The sequence below is a fragment of the Engraulis encrasicolus genome, chromosome 14, assembly GCF_034702125.1.
Source record: "Engraulis encrasicolus isolate BLACKSEA-1 chromosome 14, IST_EnEncr_1.0, whole genome shotgun sequence".
Lineage (NCBI taxonomy): Eukaryota > Metazoa > Chordata > Actinopteri > Clupeiformes > Engraulidae > Engraulis > Engraulis encrasicolus.
Genome location: NC_085870.1, coordinates 29235183 through 29252974, shown reverse-complemented (window position 1 = coordinate 29252974; position 17792 = coordinate 29235183). Strand labels below are relative to the sequence as shown.

The following is a 17792-nucleotide window of genomic DNA, read 5'->3' as shown; positions in this document are numbered from 1 at the left end:
AGGTTAGGCTATAATGTTTTTTAACTATCAATGTAGATGTCCTGTGACTATTAGTGTCACACTGTGACACTTATCACAAACATTTCTGTGTCGACAGTTTTTATCTGCAACTTTTAGAGGCTGAGATATGATGAGAGTGACAACCATAACTTGAGACAACCAACCCAGTTCTCCCCCATTGTCCATTTATCTACTGCTATTGTTGCCTATTACTGTCTATTGGCTGTAGATAGGCCTTGTAGGCGACAAGAGGGAGTGGTGAAACCTTTCTAACATAAAGATGTTAAGGAGAGGGAGGGCGCATCGCATCACACACCATCAGTAGCCTGTAGGGAAGCCAAAGTGACTGTAACGGCGCATAGGCTGGATGCCATGTGGCTTTTGTAGGGCAACAACACCACCCAACCCAAAACACCGCTCACTCTGAACATGGAATGACAGAAAGACAGAAGCTGATACCTCCAATTAAATAGTCTGAGAACAATGAGGTTCGTGGACCCACGGATATGGAGTCTTTTCAAAAGCAACTGGCAACATACTTTAACTTACTGGAGTGTCTTCTTCAGTTTTGGGTTGTGCGTGGCGTTCCTCGGACCAACCATTCTGGATCTGCGCTGTCAAACACAGTCGAGTCTGCAGGAAATTACCTGGGTTTTCTTTTCTCAACAGTTATTCCTTTTTCTTGGCAGCTCCGTCGGTGGTTTTTTCAGTAAAACGTGAGTAGAACTACAGGTTGTAGCGTCAGCGCGCGCCTTAACGTTCACTTATCTGTTTTGTAAAACAACCCAGTGTTCGATTCATGTCTGAAGTTGACCGATTGTCATTGTCTTTTGACAGTGGAAGTAGCACCTGCTCTGTAGAGAAATGGCATAGTCCTCTTTCTAGGACTGCAAACATCTCTAGATAATATATTTCTGCTTTTAGTCGACAAACGTTGTCGTTTTCATAAGACATTCTCAGACTCGCACCAAAATCCAGAAGTTTTGGTTCAATTAAGGTCACGTGCTTACAAGATCCCCCACTGGTGCTGAACGGGACCGACGAACGCTCTCCAATCACCAAGCAAGCCATTCAGACCTGTCTGAAAGGTCAGAGATTATGCCCCTAGGATGCTGACTGTGGCTGAAGGGTTTGATTTTGAGTGTCAGGACATTTTATTTTGACATGAAGATTGTGCTTTGACGAATTTAAATTGAAATGCACTGATGGGCTACAATAGCCCTAGGTAGCCTATTTATACAGTGGAAGGTGGCCTAAAAAACCATCAATTCTTTTCAAAGCTGACAGAAAACATCAGCTGCCTGTCTTGCTTGATGGATTATACTTGTCTTAACTCGAGTAAATGTGGAGAAACTCTCCTTTTGTAGCCATTATTTGTGTTCGTTTTCTAACCAGTCAGCTCAGATCTGTGAATAACAGTGAAAGTAAACTAGGCCTACCTCTATTTCAATGTGTCCTTCACGTACCCTCTTTTATCTTAAGTCAAACTGATATTGCATTTTTTTCCCCTGCATGTGTGACTTACTGTTTACTCTGCCCACTCACTTGAAACTCAAATCAACAACTCCTCTGATAAAACTAGTTTGTATGCCCCAAATGTCAAGCCAAGGACAGGTCAACATTCTTAACAGTAATTTAGTAGAATGAATAGAATAGAATCGAATAGAATAGCACAGAATAGAATAGAATAGACTTTATTGTCATGCCAGCATGAAACTTGCCTTAGAGTCATTTCACGTGAAATCAGACTCTTTGGGACTCGACCAACACGGATTTCAATCATACTTGCTGTGCCTGTTTAGTAGCAAGGTAGCACCCCAGAACTGCATTTGTGTGAATCTGACACCAATATTAAGGGAGAAACAGACTAGCGAAGGTTTACATATGAGGGTAGGACACTATGCATTCAGCCTTGATTATATCAGTCAGTGAGCTTATTTTACTGAGCTTATTCTTTCAACCCTGCCTTCTCTGAATGCTTAAAATGGTCTAGCTTCCACTGTGTCCATTGACAATGGGCAGAAGCCGTGTAGTTTTTGAGTACCTGGAATAGGGACCGAGGAGGGTGCAGGGCCCACCGGGAAAATGCCCGTTCTGCCAGATGGCCAGTCCAGCCCTGTCCCTGACACTACTCTATTACTACTTCATTACAACTCATTTCAACCTTTATGTCCCATTATCTCTGAAATTAATAAAGAACCAAACACCCCATTTTCAGGGTTTTTTTATATTCATTTTTTAATTTTTCAATGTATCATAATTCATATTCTGAAGATTGTTGTATTCCATGCTGTTTGAGTAATTTGTAGAGCCAGAAAAGAGCTTTCAAACAATACCTCAGACATCCTTTTGTGACTTACACTGACTGATATAATCAAGGCTGAATGCATAGTGTCCTACCCTCATATGTAAACCTTTGCTAGTCTGTTTCTCCCTTAATATTGGTGTCAGATTCACAAAAATGCAGTTCTGGGGTGCTACCTTGCTACTAAACAGGCACAGCAAGTATGATTGAAATCTGTGTCGGTCGGGTCCCAAAGTGTCTGATTTCACGTGAAATGACCCCTTAATAAATTCAATAATAAAAATCCTTGGTTAGAATAGGTTCAGAAAGTAAAAACCTGGTCATAAATTTAATCCAATCAGCTCCAAATCGTTGTAAACACAACACTGTTATATAGATCAGGTAACCTGTGAAATCTGGGGTTACAAGAAAAAAGTGAAAGGTGTTTTTCCTATCGGAATCCAAAATTGGTACCTCATACTAAATTGTTATGAACTCATGATCTGACTTGCTTGTTGTTATTTTATACTCTGTGTCTTCAGACTAAAATGTTCGTTGTCATCCCTGGCCGTGTGCACCCTGGCCATCTCCGTAGTCTTCGCCATGATTCCGCTGTGTCACAAGGTGGTGGCACTCGCTGTGGCCATGGCGGTGGCTGGCCTGGCAATGGGCATCATCGACACTATAGCCAACCTACAGCTGGTCCGCATCTACCAGAGAGACTCCACTGTATTCCTGCAGGTCAGCAATCCTTGTTGTATTCCCTTTTAGTCTGTGTGTTGTGTGGATATCTCCCAGCCATGTCGGTAACTGTTGAATATTATGTTAAAACAGTTCAAGCACAATGTACAGTGAGTTTTTGTTCTTCAGAAATTTACCAATTCAAAAGTGTATTTGACAATTCGATTGTATGATAAATCAAAGCCAGCTTAACCCGTTAAGACACGGTGTTCTAAATTTGCTGTTACCAGAATGGCAATGACCAAGTCATAGTGCATTTCTAAAGGCGCTGTGGCAGGTCATAGTAGAGTAGTGCTATGGTAGTTAACTTTTGAATGACTATTAAAGCGTGCCACAGAAGGTACGGCGTACATTATGGGGCTACTATTAATAAAAAAAACATCTGTATTCTGTACTGCAGGAGTAAATTGTCCCTCACTGTTCTCACAGGCCCTTCACTTCTTTGTTGGACTGGGGGCCCTGGTAAGCCCTCTAATCGCAGACCCCTTCCTGTCCGAGACACCATGTATCATGGGTAACAGCACAACCAACGACTCTACCCCTATGGACCACATCAGACAGTCACTTGGCGGAATCCCCAGCGACACTACCCACACTACTGTATCGCAATACCCATTCCATACCGAGGGGGAGGTGGTTACCAATGTCTCCTACGCTTTCTGGATAATGGCGCTGATCAATGTGAGACCTTTGCATTTACTTATTTATTTATTTTACATAAATGTGCCTTTCAGCTTTGCATGTGTTTTTTGCTTGATGGAAAATAAATGTGTTCCTTAAGAGGAAGCTTTGCTGTTTATCTTGCCTGGACACTTCTACCCTGGCACCAGAGTAATTTGAATAACAGAACAATACTGTAACTATTCCTTGGATGCAAACTTCACACAGCAGCTGTGCTTCGATAAGGGATGATTATTCTGTTGCTGTTTGCATAGTTAAACAATATGCACATCCCTTTACACAAAGCCTTTACAACTCTCTCTGCAGCATCATTACATGGCTAGAAAGTCAACTTCCCTATTCACTAAGGTGGAAGTAAAAACCTCTATGGTCTCTCTCTATACAAGTACAACATGTTCATGTAACCCTTAACCCTATTGGCCAGTGATCCCCGTACATGCGTCATGCATGCATCATAAGACCAAATGCTTATCAGTCCTACTCGAACACATTTTAATAACTGTAGGTTTTTCATGATGTGAAACTGTTCAGTCTTGTGATGGGTCTACTGTTGGATTTCCAGCTATTCTACTCCACACTTGAATACCATTATAAAAACATATTATGTTCTTACTATGTGTTAGCTAGAATCCAGTGTGGTGTGTTCATTGTTATAAGAGAGCATGGTGTCCAATCTTTCAATTCCACAGTTTTATTCATCTAATACATAGATCAATAAATAATCACATTAATATTTACATGATTAAACCATTAGCAGAGCTCTATAATTCTGACCTGACCCTGTCTTCGCCTGAACAATCTCTTTTGTAGGTTATAATGACCAGATCCATTGAGTGTCCGATAATTTTCCATAGTCCTCCGCGATTATCTTTTCTATCTGTTGAAGTCCTTTGATTTGCCTCCCTTGTGACGCCGAAGAACCAGATTGATTGCCCTTGTGGCATATCATTGCTCATGTTTCTGTGGGCTCTCTGTTTGCTCAATCATAGTATTTTGCCGATCACACACAAGACTCTGTTATCCATACACAGAATGTCCTGTTTCATGAAGATATGTGGCCCATTGCCCATGTACAAGGGTTTTAGTGAGGATTGTGTCACCTTGTGTGTGCCTAGTGAATACATGTATTGTCTTCTAAGTGAGGGGATGTAGTGGATGCATCAGGTCAAAATGGGTTGTGAGTTCAAGAGTTCGATGGCGTTGAGATAGAAACTTAGCCTAGACGCCCAATAGCGGCAGCAAATGTAGTTCACTGACTGGGGGGTCGAGTTGGCAACCCATAGTGCTATTCAATTGTTGCTCTTAAGACTAGCTGACGAATCATCTTGAAGGGCATCCTACATGTCATCCTATTTGTTGCACTAATTGAGCTGTAGTACCATCCTGTTGCATGCAAAGGGATTTGAAAGACAACCTTTTCTTAGACCCTACTGTACCTCATCTTGATATGGGTCTTCTTGGACCATGTTGTACTGCAGCGTTTGCTGTATGACTGCAGGGGTAACCCACCTATGACCAAGATCAAGATGTGAGTGATCCCCTCATCATAATGTTTGTCTGTTTTGCTCTGCAATAAGCTATATTGCACACAGCTTTGTTCAAGCAGTCTATTTGGACACTACAATGAGCTTTTCAAATAAGTGGTAGAGTAAAGGTTTGATCAGTGTGAATATGGCATCCTGCTACTGGAATTGTGCTGATGCTGTATGAGTGGTATTCATTTGAACACGGTTTCTGTCTTTACCCCCCCTTTCTCTGGGAACAAAATCAACTCCAAATACTTTTGATAAGATTTTATTTTTATTTTATGTTTTGGCGTCAAGCCCTCATGAACAATCGTGTCTATCAACAACAAAACACCCCACCTATCAATGTTTTGGATTCCTAAGAGTACATGCTTATCTGTGTCAAGGCAATATCCTAACATAACCTCTGAACAAACCCACATTCTCTCTCTCTCTCTCTCTCTCTCTCTCTTTCTCTCTTTCTCTTTCTCTCTCTCTCTCTCTCTCTCTCTCTCTCTCTCTCTCTCTCTCTCTCTCTCTCTCTCTCTCTCTCTCTCTCTCTCTCTCCTCTGCATATCCTGTGCCACAAAGCTGACTCACAGCCATTTACCCTCGTTTCTGTATTGCAGTTGCCGGTCCCAATAGCTGTGCTTGTCCTGATGTATAAGGAGCGTCTGATTGGCTGCGTCTCCAGCACCCGGACGCGTCTGCTGGATAGAGACGAGCTGGCCATGAGGGCCAGGAGCTCCAACGCCTCAACAACCCCTGCACCTCAAGACACCACAAGTACTGTTATGACTCTACTACTATGTTAAAGCTTTGCATCAGTCATCATTACATTACATTACATTACATTACATTACATTACATGTAGCTGACACTTCCATCTTTGCACTTTCAAGGATTCAAGGATGTCTATTTTTCACATCCATAGAGACGCTTGTAGGGTCTCATGTAGTGAAATGAATGTCCAGTGCAAAAAAACTGTGCATAAGGAGAACGGGGTTGAATGTCATTGAAGGATAAGAGTGACTGGGCCAATGCAAGTATTTTGTGGAAAAGCAAGACCAATCTTCCATGTGAAGCCTCCTATTCCTCTGTTACGTTAGTTGGAAAGTAGCTAAGTTACGAGCAATTGGATGGAGCTCCAGAAAGGAAGTCCAGTTGCTTACAAATCAGCCCTGTTGACAAGCCCACAAGTTGGTGATTGTGGACCGCATGCTTGATAATTAGCTCCGTATCAGACAATCTGCCCTCTGGTGACCCCACCCCATTGTCTGCTGCTGCTGGGGCAGAGTTTGGTTTTGGGTAGTTGGAACGAATGCGTGTATCACATGTGTAGTAATCCACTTTTACATTGATAGTACAAGTGTCTGCTTCAATTCAGATTTATGACGGTTTAAGACTAGAGGCTGTATGTTTGTGTCTGTTTATCTTTCTGCCCGCCTGTGACGTTCAGATTTGGGAGAGTGAATAGATGGTTGCCATGTGTATTTGAGAAAATAATGCCTGAAAAACAAAAAATAAAGTTAAGTGGTGTCATTATGTAATTTCCAATGCAGATGGCCATAGCCTGTTAAGCTGTTGTCACTATGGAGAGTTCAGTGGGCAGCCGTTTGGGTTCGTGGGTATCCATGTGCTGGGAGGACTAGTGCTGTTCTTCTCCGATGGCATCGTGGTGAGTGACTGTATGCTGATGTTTCAGTCAATTTGTGTTTTTGTTTTGTTGTCACAATACAAGGAAACATGACCATTAGTCATCAGTCTCTGTCACATAGTATCTCGACAATGCCGTAAGTTCACATGCACTAAAGGAAAAAAGTATCTTGCGATATTTTCAGAAAGATGTGTTGCCATGAACCCTGATTTTGTTTTTAATTCACAGATTCTGTCAAGATATTAAATACATGTAAATGTTTGGTAATCGAATTCAATTGCATGAAATGTATAAAGGGGTGGAAGGAGAGAGCACCATGCTTATGCAGACACTGACTGCTTCCCTCAGGGTGCCTATGAGGGGTTTGTGTACACATACGCTACGGCTGAGCCCTTGTCCATGCCCCATAAAACGGCCGGCTATCTGACCAGTATCTTCTGGGCGGGCATCACAGCAGGGCGCCTGGCTGCCATACCGCTGTCCTACCACTTCAACCCCAGTCGCCAGCTCACCATCACCCAGGTAGGTCCACCTCAGTGCAGACACCCACAGATATTACATCACAGTTCGAAGTCACTTTTATCCAAAGTGACATGCTTACTTACTTACAGTACTTACTTACTTACTAATTACTTACTTACTTACTACTTACTTACTTACTTACTTACTTACTGCCCATTTTGACTCCTGGCAAGTAGGGCAGCAATAAAGGTTCTCCACTCTGGACTGTCCTGTGCTTTTTTCTGGACACTATCCCCTGTGAGGCTCATAGATTTAATTTCTTCCACTACTGTGCGCATCCAGATCGTCATCTCCTTTAGTTGTCCATCGTAGGGCTACTCTTGGCATGCCGTCTCTCCTCAAAACCACTCCACATGTACGGTCCAGTTCCAGCACCGCTTTACTATTATGGTCTCTAAGCGGTCTTGTTGGCACCTAGTAAGCAGCTCTTTGTTGGAGATCTTATCGAAAGTAACATGTAGAAAGGAAATGGTCAGTAGCATGCTATATGTGGAAGTACAGGCGAAGCAGGGTTAGTGCAGATGACCACAGCGAGGTTAGTTATTTTTAACATTACTGGTACATCACATTACAGTACATATTGTTTCATACATGTTATACATCCACTACCCTCAATAACCTGCAGATAGTAGGCATGCAAGTAGGCAAGTGACTGGTTAGTATAGATGCTTTGGCAATGTACAGTAGCCTATTTACTAACGCTCTGGTAACTCTCAACTCAACTAGATACAAGGCACACTGGAAGAACTACTTCAATTAATTTTACTCATTCAGGTTTGCTTTTGGTTTTACTCGTGATGCAAATGATTTCCTGGTGAACAATATTGACATCTTGCTAAATCCCAACATCCCCAGTCAAGATCCTGTTGTGGCATATGGTGGCTTAGTGTGTTTGGTGTTGGTGTGTCTGTGGTTTGATTTGCCTCCGCACCGTGCCAAGTCTGTCAGGTTTGACAGCTGGCAATCGGTAGCGTGACACTGCAAGGGCACGGCCAGTCCTGTCCAGCAGGATAGCACAGTGCCTACCACCTCTAGTCTCATACTACAAAGTAGCTACAGAAGTAGGTGTGCTGGAATGTTAAAAAAAAATCTAGTAAATACTGCTTTGGCAGACCGTATGGGCGGGCCACAGACAGTATGGGTAGGACCAGGATAGGACTTCTAATGTCAATTTTAATTCAGTATAGTGTCGTCATGTCATTCTTGCCATCATACCTCACATATTATCCACCCACACACCAGATCTCTGCCTCTCACTCTGTAAGATGTCTCGATGATGAATGGAATGTCATTTTATCCTCGTAGCCCTCCTGTTACCTGTTATTTGGGTAGCATCCGTGATCCTTGGGGTCAATTTGACCCCAGCCACTAAAATGCCTTCCAAATCAGTAGAAACCAAACCTTTGACACATGTCTATGTCTCAGATATCTAATGTTGCCCTGTTCCTGACATGGAAGTCCTTTAAATATCTCCCAGCACCCCCACACACGCACCAAAAACTAACCCATGACTAGGCGAAAATGTGCAGAAGAGCAATAAAATGTCAGTGATTCATCTTAAACAGGTTAACAGATATTATTGTCTCAGTTGTTTCAGTTTCAGTTGCACCTGCTCCCTAAATATGAATTTCTGTTATTTATAACATTTGAAAAGAAAAACAAATTTGTTTATCAAGGGTACTAACATCTGTTATCCTCAGGGTCAATTTGACCCCAGAATACACATTCCAAATTATTATGCAAATGACATATTTCACTGATTTACCCAAATAATCAATATAAATGACAGTCATCATAATTTTCAAGTCATCAGCCATTAGAGTACAAACTGTGTCTTTATATTGGATTAAGTACTACTCCTTTCTCTCATTTGCCAAGTTCACATGGGTGAGGTTCAAAACAGTGGTTCAGAACGGTCTTCGGTCTTTCTTCAGGAATTGGTTTCTCTTCATTAACCTCCCACATACCTGGCCTGAGGTGATTTTGCGAATGTATGTTGTTCCTATGAGATTTGCCTGTTGATTTACATTTGACAGCTGATGTGTGCCTTGTGTGCCTCTTGTATGCTGTGGAGCTCATGCATTCTGTATGTGCTGACATTCCCTCTGTGAAAATGATGCATAGCATGGTACTGTGTTTGTTTTTTAACCATGGCTGTATTGTCACCCTGGTGCACTGTCATCCAAGCTTTTTTTCCGCATTTGCCTATTAGCCTATTCATCTGCCATAGTTGTGTGGATGGTTACACGGGGTAGCCCAAATGATCAGTTAATCCACAATGACTGTGCAGATGTTGATAGTTTGCCTTTTGCCTTTAATTAGTTTTGGCCTTTGCCCACATCATTAGAATTGTTAGTGTTCAGGGCCCTAAATAGAGAAAAAAAAACATATATCTAAATCGCTTATTTTCATGTATTTCACATGATCTAAACAGACTATAACAAATATTTGAAAAATATGGATGTTCCATTTATGTTTTATACAACTAAAACAATGTGGGGTCAAATTGACCCCAAGGAACACGGATGTACCCAAAATGCGCACAGCATGTAAGAAAAACATTTTTGTGGAAATTTCCCTTTCGTCACATTTACCCCATCTATTTAGGAAAAGTCATCAAATATGAAGCAAAAAAATGTGTACTTAATGTATTTCTCAGATGTTAAACATTGATTGGGGTCAAATAGAGGGTTAAAGAAACTGGTCCCTTCACAATTCTTTTTCAAGATGATGCAGACATATACTGTCAAGGTCTAGTGTGTAATTATTTGTCATTTATTTCATTTATTTCGGAAATTTATGTTGGCCATTCACAAATTCAATCTATTTCATAAATATTTGCTAATTATTAAATAAGTAATACGAATTATCTGGTCTGACCAGAGCAATATGACATTTGTATATGGCCAGCAAATTCTGAAATGAACTACTAACAAATACACACACTCTACCTTTAAACTTCTTTCACTGTCTATCTACTGTGCATACTGGTATGGATCTTCAGCATAGCATTTCTGTGTGGTTTAGGTGCATTGCCGTCATGGGCAAGTGTGTGAATCAGGCTTGTGACCACTCTTTGTTGGCATGTCGTAAGTGTTTTCATCAAAGCAGAACTCTTTGATCTTGGGGGTGTGCACTGGACAGTAGTACTCCATAGCAGCTGAACCTGTCCAAGACAGAACTCCTAGTGATCCCAGCTAAAGAGTCAATCTGTCATAGCATCAACTTCAAGATGGGCTCTGCCACTGTGACCCCAAACAGAGTCGCTAAAAACCTTGGTCTCGTGATTGATGACCAGCTGTCATTCTCCATGCACATTAATTCAGTTGCCCGGGCCTGCTGTTCTGACATGTCAAACATGCGGAAACATTTCTTGACCTGATGTGTAGTATGTCGTGTGTGTACGTACTCTACTTTGAAAAAAACACTAACCCCCTTTTGTATCTGCATTTGTTGTTCTGTATACTTCTTGTGCACTTTGTATCTGCTAGTGTATGATTATGTCCTCGATTGTAAGTCGCTTTGGTTAAAGAGCGTATGCCTAATGTAATGGAATGGAATGGAAGGAATTGTCTGCTTTCTAACCATTCAGGACTGACCATGGATACATTCGCCTTCGCGCCTGTGCATGCAGACAAGTCTGATGTGAAAGAGACGTTATGTACCATGAGCATGGCACTGTCCCCCTGCACGGCTTCTTTAAGCCGCTTGTTGGACTTCCCCCTTGCGTGGTTGAGGCATAATTGCAATTTCGTTGTGTGCACTGTGTGCTGCGTCACAATGACACTGGTACTTTCCAAGTGGTGATTGTAACTGTGTAAGTGGTTAAGTTGTGCATATTATCTTGGCTGTTTGCTTGCTGTTAATGAAATTGGGAGCAGCATCAAAGGAAATGACAAAAATGTCTGCCTGTCCCTCTGACTGCCTGTGTTTCTCTACCCCCTTCTCTCTTTGTCTTGCCAGGTGGGAGTGATATGCACATTTGTGTTGCTGCTGCTGTTCTATTCCAGCGTTGGCTTCCTGTTTGCAGGGACTCTGGCTCTGGGACTTTTCATTAGTGGAGTATACCCTTGCATGTTGGCCTACACCGAAGACCTTCTCAACTACAAGGGTACAAGCTCCTAAACACTTTCCACACTGCCTCCAGCTCCTTATCACCCAACACATGACTAGCAAAATGCAGAGCTGACGATCACAGATGCTGATCACAGATGCTGGACATTCAAGCTCAAAGCTTAGCAGTTTTGGCAATAGCTGGGTCAAAGACATGAAATTGTCCTTCAGTGTAACAGATACTTTTGCTTACTGTAAATTTCATGTTGGACGTCTTTGACCCAGCTGTAGCATGCTATCTTATGTTTAATAGCCTATGTCAACTATTTTTACATGGCATATCAACCCAAACACACACACACACACACACACACACACACACACACACACACACACACACACACACACACACACACACACACACACACACACACACACACAGGACATAACCGCCAGACAGTATCTGTCTGCAGTCATGAGGCTCATAACTGTTTTTTTTTTTAAATCCATGATTCCCTTGCCTTTGTTTCCCTGGTCAAACATTTTTGATGAACTACTATTTGAAATACAGTGTAAAATGTGAGTACACGGTATGATTTGATGTGGCCTTCTTTTAAAGGTTGTGCCACCACGTTCCTTGTGACCAGTGCCAGCATGGGGGAGATGCTGCTTCAGCTGCTTGTGGGCACGGTAAGTCACTCTTGAGCAATGACTGCAGAGAAAGCAAATGCCATAGTCATTGCGCTGTCATGCTCTAAGTTCCTGCATTTGTATGTATGCATACTAGAGGGTTCTTTAGTATGTGCTGGATGCCTCAATTCAAGGTGCACTGTGTAATATTTTTTTGCAGTTTCTTTCCAATTCATGTTGCTCATTCACAACTGTTATCTTTTTCAAATACTTACCACCACTACCAAAATATTCATTATGACTGCCAAAATTGCACTTTTCATACATGAAAAGGTGATTCTTTTGCTATTTTGAATTTCCAGAGATAGGCATTTTTAACTGCAAAACTTACTGTGCTTTGGCCATACTAGTAACGCTTACTTTAATATTTAGTAAATATTAATGAAAATATCAAATTTGGCAATAGGCAGCACAGTTTCAAGGAGCAACATAGTTGCAATACCTACTCTGGCTACCGTCCCACACAGTGCACTATTTAAGACACAGATATACAGTACTGTAGCTGACCGATTTCTTTTGTCTTCCCAGGCAATGCACAGCCAGGGCAGCTACAGCTTCATGGTGTGTGGTGTCATATTCAGCTTCCTCGGCCTCTGTTCCTATTTGGCCCTTTTATTCTGCTGGCATGTCTACAGCTCACAGCCAACAGGTATGCATTCTACCACAGTCAAGTCACAGGCCAAAGGGGAAGGCATTCAATGGCCTTTAAAAATAATGATGTTTTATTTGTGGATGGACATACAGTATACAGTATGTCAATTACAGTATACAGAATGTTATTTACAGTTTAAGAGTTCCAATTATTTAGTTTTATTTGCAGGAGTGTATTCAAGAGATTTGTACCTGTATTCAAGTTAATTGGCAAACCTCCCAAATTTGCAGGCCAATGATTTTCCTCCATGCCTGCCATCAGACATTGAAATATGTTTGTTTGGCAGAGGTGCCTCATTTACGTAATTTTAGGTGTGTGTTAAGAGGCCAGATTACATAATAATCCCGTTTTAAACCCCCATTGTTTGTGTTTGTGTGTCCTCAGGTGACGTGGAGAAGAGCACAAAGACAGAGTCGTCAGTCGACGTAAATGAAGTAAAACGCTGAAGTGAAGGTGTGGCTCTGTGAAAAGGGCATGAGGAGAGGCAAGGGAAGGGAGAGAGAGGTGGTGACAAGAAGGGAGCATGTCATGAGAGTGACATTAACTGCTAGCTGCTGTCCCTGGAGACTTGTCCTTCAGGTCGCTTATGATCAAATTCATTTCAAATTCAAACTCGAAAAAAAAAAAATCAAACCTACTGTAGTGCCCTGAGATCAAAGCTATTGTAAATAATTTTGTGATTCTGTTTATTCTTGTTACAATGATATGTGCAACACCAATACGAATTGGTATGTACAGTATATATGATGTTGATGCACATGTGACTGATGGAATGATGAAGGAATACCTTTATTTTTGTAAAAATAAGAAAAATACAACTATTTAAAATGCCATCTGTTTTCCCGCTTCTTCTGGTTAGGAAATGAGGTCGTTGCATTTAAACCACACCACTAACGTTCATAACTACATCATGGCTAAAAATATACATAGATACTAGCTCATAGGCGTGTCCTGTGTATGACCACTTACGTGATGGCCAAATAGGTTAAAAATACATACAGTGCATGTTTTGAGAGGGTGTGGGGTTTTTAAAACTTGAGAGAAAAGTGTTTTCCTCAGTTGGTTTCCACCAGTGGTACAGGTATGAATTTTGGTACAATCTTGTTACTCTCCGCATTTTACATTCCCTGATCACCTGATCAGAATTAAAATCAGGAACATCCAGAATGTTAAAAAATTGTTTGTGGTGGATTACTGTTGATAAGCAATTAGGAGTAAACAGACCAGGGAGGATGCTTTGCTTTTTAATTTTTATATACAGCTGTGTTGGTATTGAAATGCAAACGTCATCAAATAATGAAAAAAAGAGCATGAGACAGTAGAAAGAAACACTGTGATCATATAGCAGTGAAGACTAACACTTAGCAGCAATGCACATGTACCTGCCCAATCATGAGAATAAAATGAAAGCCATATCCTAAATGAGCTATGGTATGGTGTTGCTGTAAGCCACCAGCCTTCTACAAAATACAGCTACATGGCTACAGCATATATGTGATGGTTAACCTCTCTCTTTGAGTTAACATACCAAAGTAACTGACTGAAACCTACAAACAGGACCGATAGTCCATGGGCCGGAGCAGAAGTTCCTATGAATTATATAGGTCAAAATATATCCGTCATACACTTTTTTAGCAATATAATGCAATGTTAGATTGATGCAGAAGCCTGTAGGAGGGTGGGTCAAATCTTAATACTTGCTATATCATATCTGTAGAGTGTGGGCTTTCAGAAAATATATGGGTTTGCTAGTTTAATATAAAGTATACATCTATTTAGGCCAAAAACCCATCTGTCTAATGGATTTCAATGGAAATCAATGCATTTCAATGTAATCCCAAACACATTACATAACTAAGGTATAGAGGAATGTAGGAAGTTAGGAGATGTCACAATGCACATTATATCACATCTGGAGTGTGTAGACCTCGGGAAATAAATGGATTGGATAGCTTAATAGAAATTACACAGTTATTTTATACCCACACCTCATGGCCGTCCATTAAAAATCAATGCATTTCAAAGTACAATGTACTTTACAGAACTTAAGTACGGATAGAGGAAGTTGGGAGACCCCAGGGGGATAGGTTGGATTGCAACTTTTGCTATATCATATCTGGAGAGTGTGTGCTTTCAGAAAATACATGGGTTTGATCGCCTAATATAAGGTATGCTGCTATTTTAGGCCTAGAACTCATAATTGTCCAATGGATTTGAATGAAAACCAATGCATTGCAATGTAATGCAAAGTTACAGAAATGTGTTGTAGAGGAATATAGGAAATTGGGAGTTGTCCCAATGCATATTATATCACATCTAGAGTATGTAGACCTTTAGAAAGTATATGGACTAGATCAATGATTCTCGAACTTTAGGCCTGGGCCCACTGGTTGGCCCTTACTGTATTCCAAGTGGGACTTGAAATCATTTTCTAAAAATCGAAATCATATTTGTTTGTAGTGTATGTTTTGTTTTATTTATTCAGTCAGTGATGAGCCCTGAAGAAGTATGAACATTTCAAGGGGACCCTGAGTTGGAATAGGTTGGGTACCCCAGGATTAGAGAGTTTGATACACATTACAGAGTTATTTAGACCCCAACCTCATAGCCGTCCATTGAAAATCAAAGCATTTCCAGGTAATGCAAAGTGCATTACAGAACTAAGGTACAGTATAGCTCAATGTAAGTTGACAGATCTCTCAATGCACATTATATAGTTACTGTAGACCTTTGGAAAACAAATGGGCTTGATATGCAGTACAATTATTTTAGACTCAAAACTCATCTAGCCATTGAAAATCAAATCAAACTAGGCTATATTTCAGAATGAAGGTAGGTCTAAAGTGTAATGGAGAAAACTGGAAGATGCGATTGCAATTGCACACACATCAGTTTCAAGAACAGTACATGGAGATCCTGCATAACAGTATTTTCATTTTGGTTGGAACTAAACTAGACCATTACCTTTTCTGAAAATGTGTCTTTTTTAAAAACATACTGTACAATCTGACTTGCTGGGTATGTTGGGTGTGTTGACTGCTGTAGTGTCAAAGACAGATAAGTAGGTACATCATGATACAGACAGAAATGGCATCAGGTGAGTCCTGTTTAATTTCATCTGTGTAGTTACTGAGATGTTGGAGAATGAGGAAGTACATGATGAACAATAACTACTACAGAGAACACCAACCAGCGGGAATATAACTCCACAAACATGCTGGAGGGAAGAAGGGATCTCACAGGGATTTGATGATTCATCAAGGAAGAAAATATATTCAAGGGAAACTAGTTTGGAAATCAATCTCCTTTTCAGTGTTATTTCACAAAGGATGGCCAATCATGCACATTGATATTGTTCAAAGGGCGGCATGTCTGGGTAAGACACACCATGACCCGACACTAAATCCAAACAGCAAAGCTGGAAAAAAGAACCTCCATGTAATCTTCCTGGATCTTGCTGATGTCTTTGGCGCCATGCCCCATGAGCTCAGTGATGTGCCCCCCAAAATTTTAAGAAAGTCCCCATTTGAACAGTAACTGGAAAGAGGACTTTCAGCTTACATCAAGATGTGGCTTGAAGTTTCAAGATGCCCATTACCAAGCTCACAACTTGCAGTGCAACAAGGCATGACTACAGATGACACTAAATTCAGACATACTGTATTGTGAGTCCAGAGATCAGTGGTGAGGTAAAATGCATCACTTGTGGTTACTTAGTGCAAGTGGAGACCTGCAATGGGAATGAGGCAGCATCAGTTTTCTATTCATACAGCCATTTCCTTTGGGGATTGCCTCCACATGCCCTCAGACAACCAGCTTATTATTTAGTACATTGTACCATGGAAAGGTACATCGCAGCCGGGAAATTGAAGTCTGCATTGAAAAGGTCAGATGCAGAAGGTTTGTGGCAATATACATCACCAAAACGTCTGAGGGATGTGGTAAGCAAGGGTCTCACAGCCACCAAAAGCACAGGTATGATCACCCTGTCACTTCCAGTAAGGGTTTACAGTATGAAGTTCAAAGACACCCTCAAAAGCCAGAGGAACTGAGCCAGAGGCCCTTAGTGTCATGTGTTCTAAAATGAACTCATTACTCAGAAATTGAAACTGTTCATGAAACTTACCCCTATCATTCTCCAATTTGTTGCGCCAGCAACCAGCAATCACCAATGATGCTGATTGGATGGGGAAAAAGCCACAGGACCCAACAAATGGCAAACAGCTCCTAAATTCAACTTCATCATTTATCATTCGCCATGATTTCTATACAGCTATAGCGCAAACACTGAATCTCTTCATGACTGGGTTTTGGAAGACTAGATATAATAGCCCAACCTGGCTGATTATGATAATAGTGATGGAGATTTTGAAAATTATAATTCACACATTATAATTTGTTAAAACAACATACCATAGGTGCAATTGCCATGTTATGTGTGAAGGATTCTGAATGCACTATTTGCATTCTTTGCATTGAACAGTTAGTGTCATTAAATTCTCATTTCTGTGAGTGAGCTGACAATTGTAATATTCTTCTTTTGCAAATGCCATTCTGCCTTGTCCTAATTAATCTTGTTTTCAAACACTTGTGTGTCCACCTCTAGTAGACTCAAGTTGAGCCATTTTTGCAACCAAGACACTATGGTCTCTATCAAGATCTAATATGCCTGGTCAGCCATTGAATAGTACTTTCTGAAAATAACATCCACATGCCCATCAATTAATCATCCACAGGGTGTCAGAAACTTTTTCCATAACTGCAAGTAGGCTATATGATATGATGACCAGGCAACATTTTTCACTTCATGGGTGACCCAATACTACCAGGGCTTATGGGTATGAGGTTCAACAAAACAAAATTGCCAAAAGAAAATCTCATTTCATGTAACGAAGTAAGCGTGATCAAGTTTGTATCAATAGCACTCCGGCCCATTTTAGGACATCTTAGCATGCATCTCCAGCACATGCCTACCATCACTTTAATTTATTAGAAATAGGCTAAATG

The 17792-nt window shown here is 41.0% G+C and overlaps 1 protein-coding gene and 1 long non-coding RNA gene across 2 annotated transcripts in view; one reads left to right on the top strand and one right to left on the bottom strand.

Annotated features, from left to right (window-relative positions):
- The window catches only part of LOC134462371 (uncharacterized), a 61277-nt gene extending 60641 nt beyond the window's left edge, over positions 1-636 (bottom strand). The window contains exon 1 of the long non-coding RNA XR_010037512.1: positions 550-636. This is a non-coding gene — a long non-coding RNA (uncharacterized LOC134462371). The remainder of the gene's footprint in view (positions 1-549) is intronic.
- On the top strand, positions 331-13929 carry mfsd4aa (major facilitator superfamily domain containing 4Aa). The gene is made up of 10 exons (XM_063215361.1): positions 331-716; positions 2827-3025; positions 3455-3706; positions 5841-5997; positions 6774-6889; positions 7217-7390; positions 11354-11501; positions 12063-12133; positions 12662-12782; positions 13170-13929. Exons 1-10 carry the CDS (start codon positions 484-486, stop codon positions 13229-13231), a joined length of 1533 nt encoding a protein of 510 aa, XP_063071431.1. The 5' UTR covers positions 331-483; the 3' UTR covers positions 13232-13929.
- The last annotated feature ends 3863 nt before the right edge of the window (positions 13930-17792 follow it).

Bases quoted from the DNA above. Each gene is read 5' to 3' on its own strand.
- mfsd4aa (XM_063215361.1), top strand. From the start codon at position 484: ATGAGGTTCGTGGACCCACGGATATGGAGTCTTTTCAAAAGCAACTGG. The intron at 3,026-3,454 runs GTCAGCAATCCT...CTGTTCTCACAG, and splicing joins ACTCCACTGTATTCCTGCAG to GCCCTTCACTTCTTTGTTGG. The intron at 7,391-11,353 runs GTAGGTCCACCT...TTGTCTTGCCAG, and splicing joins GCCAGCTCACCATCACCCAG to GTGGGAGTGATATGCACATT.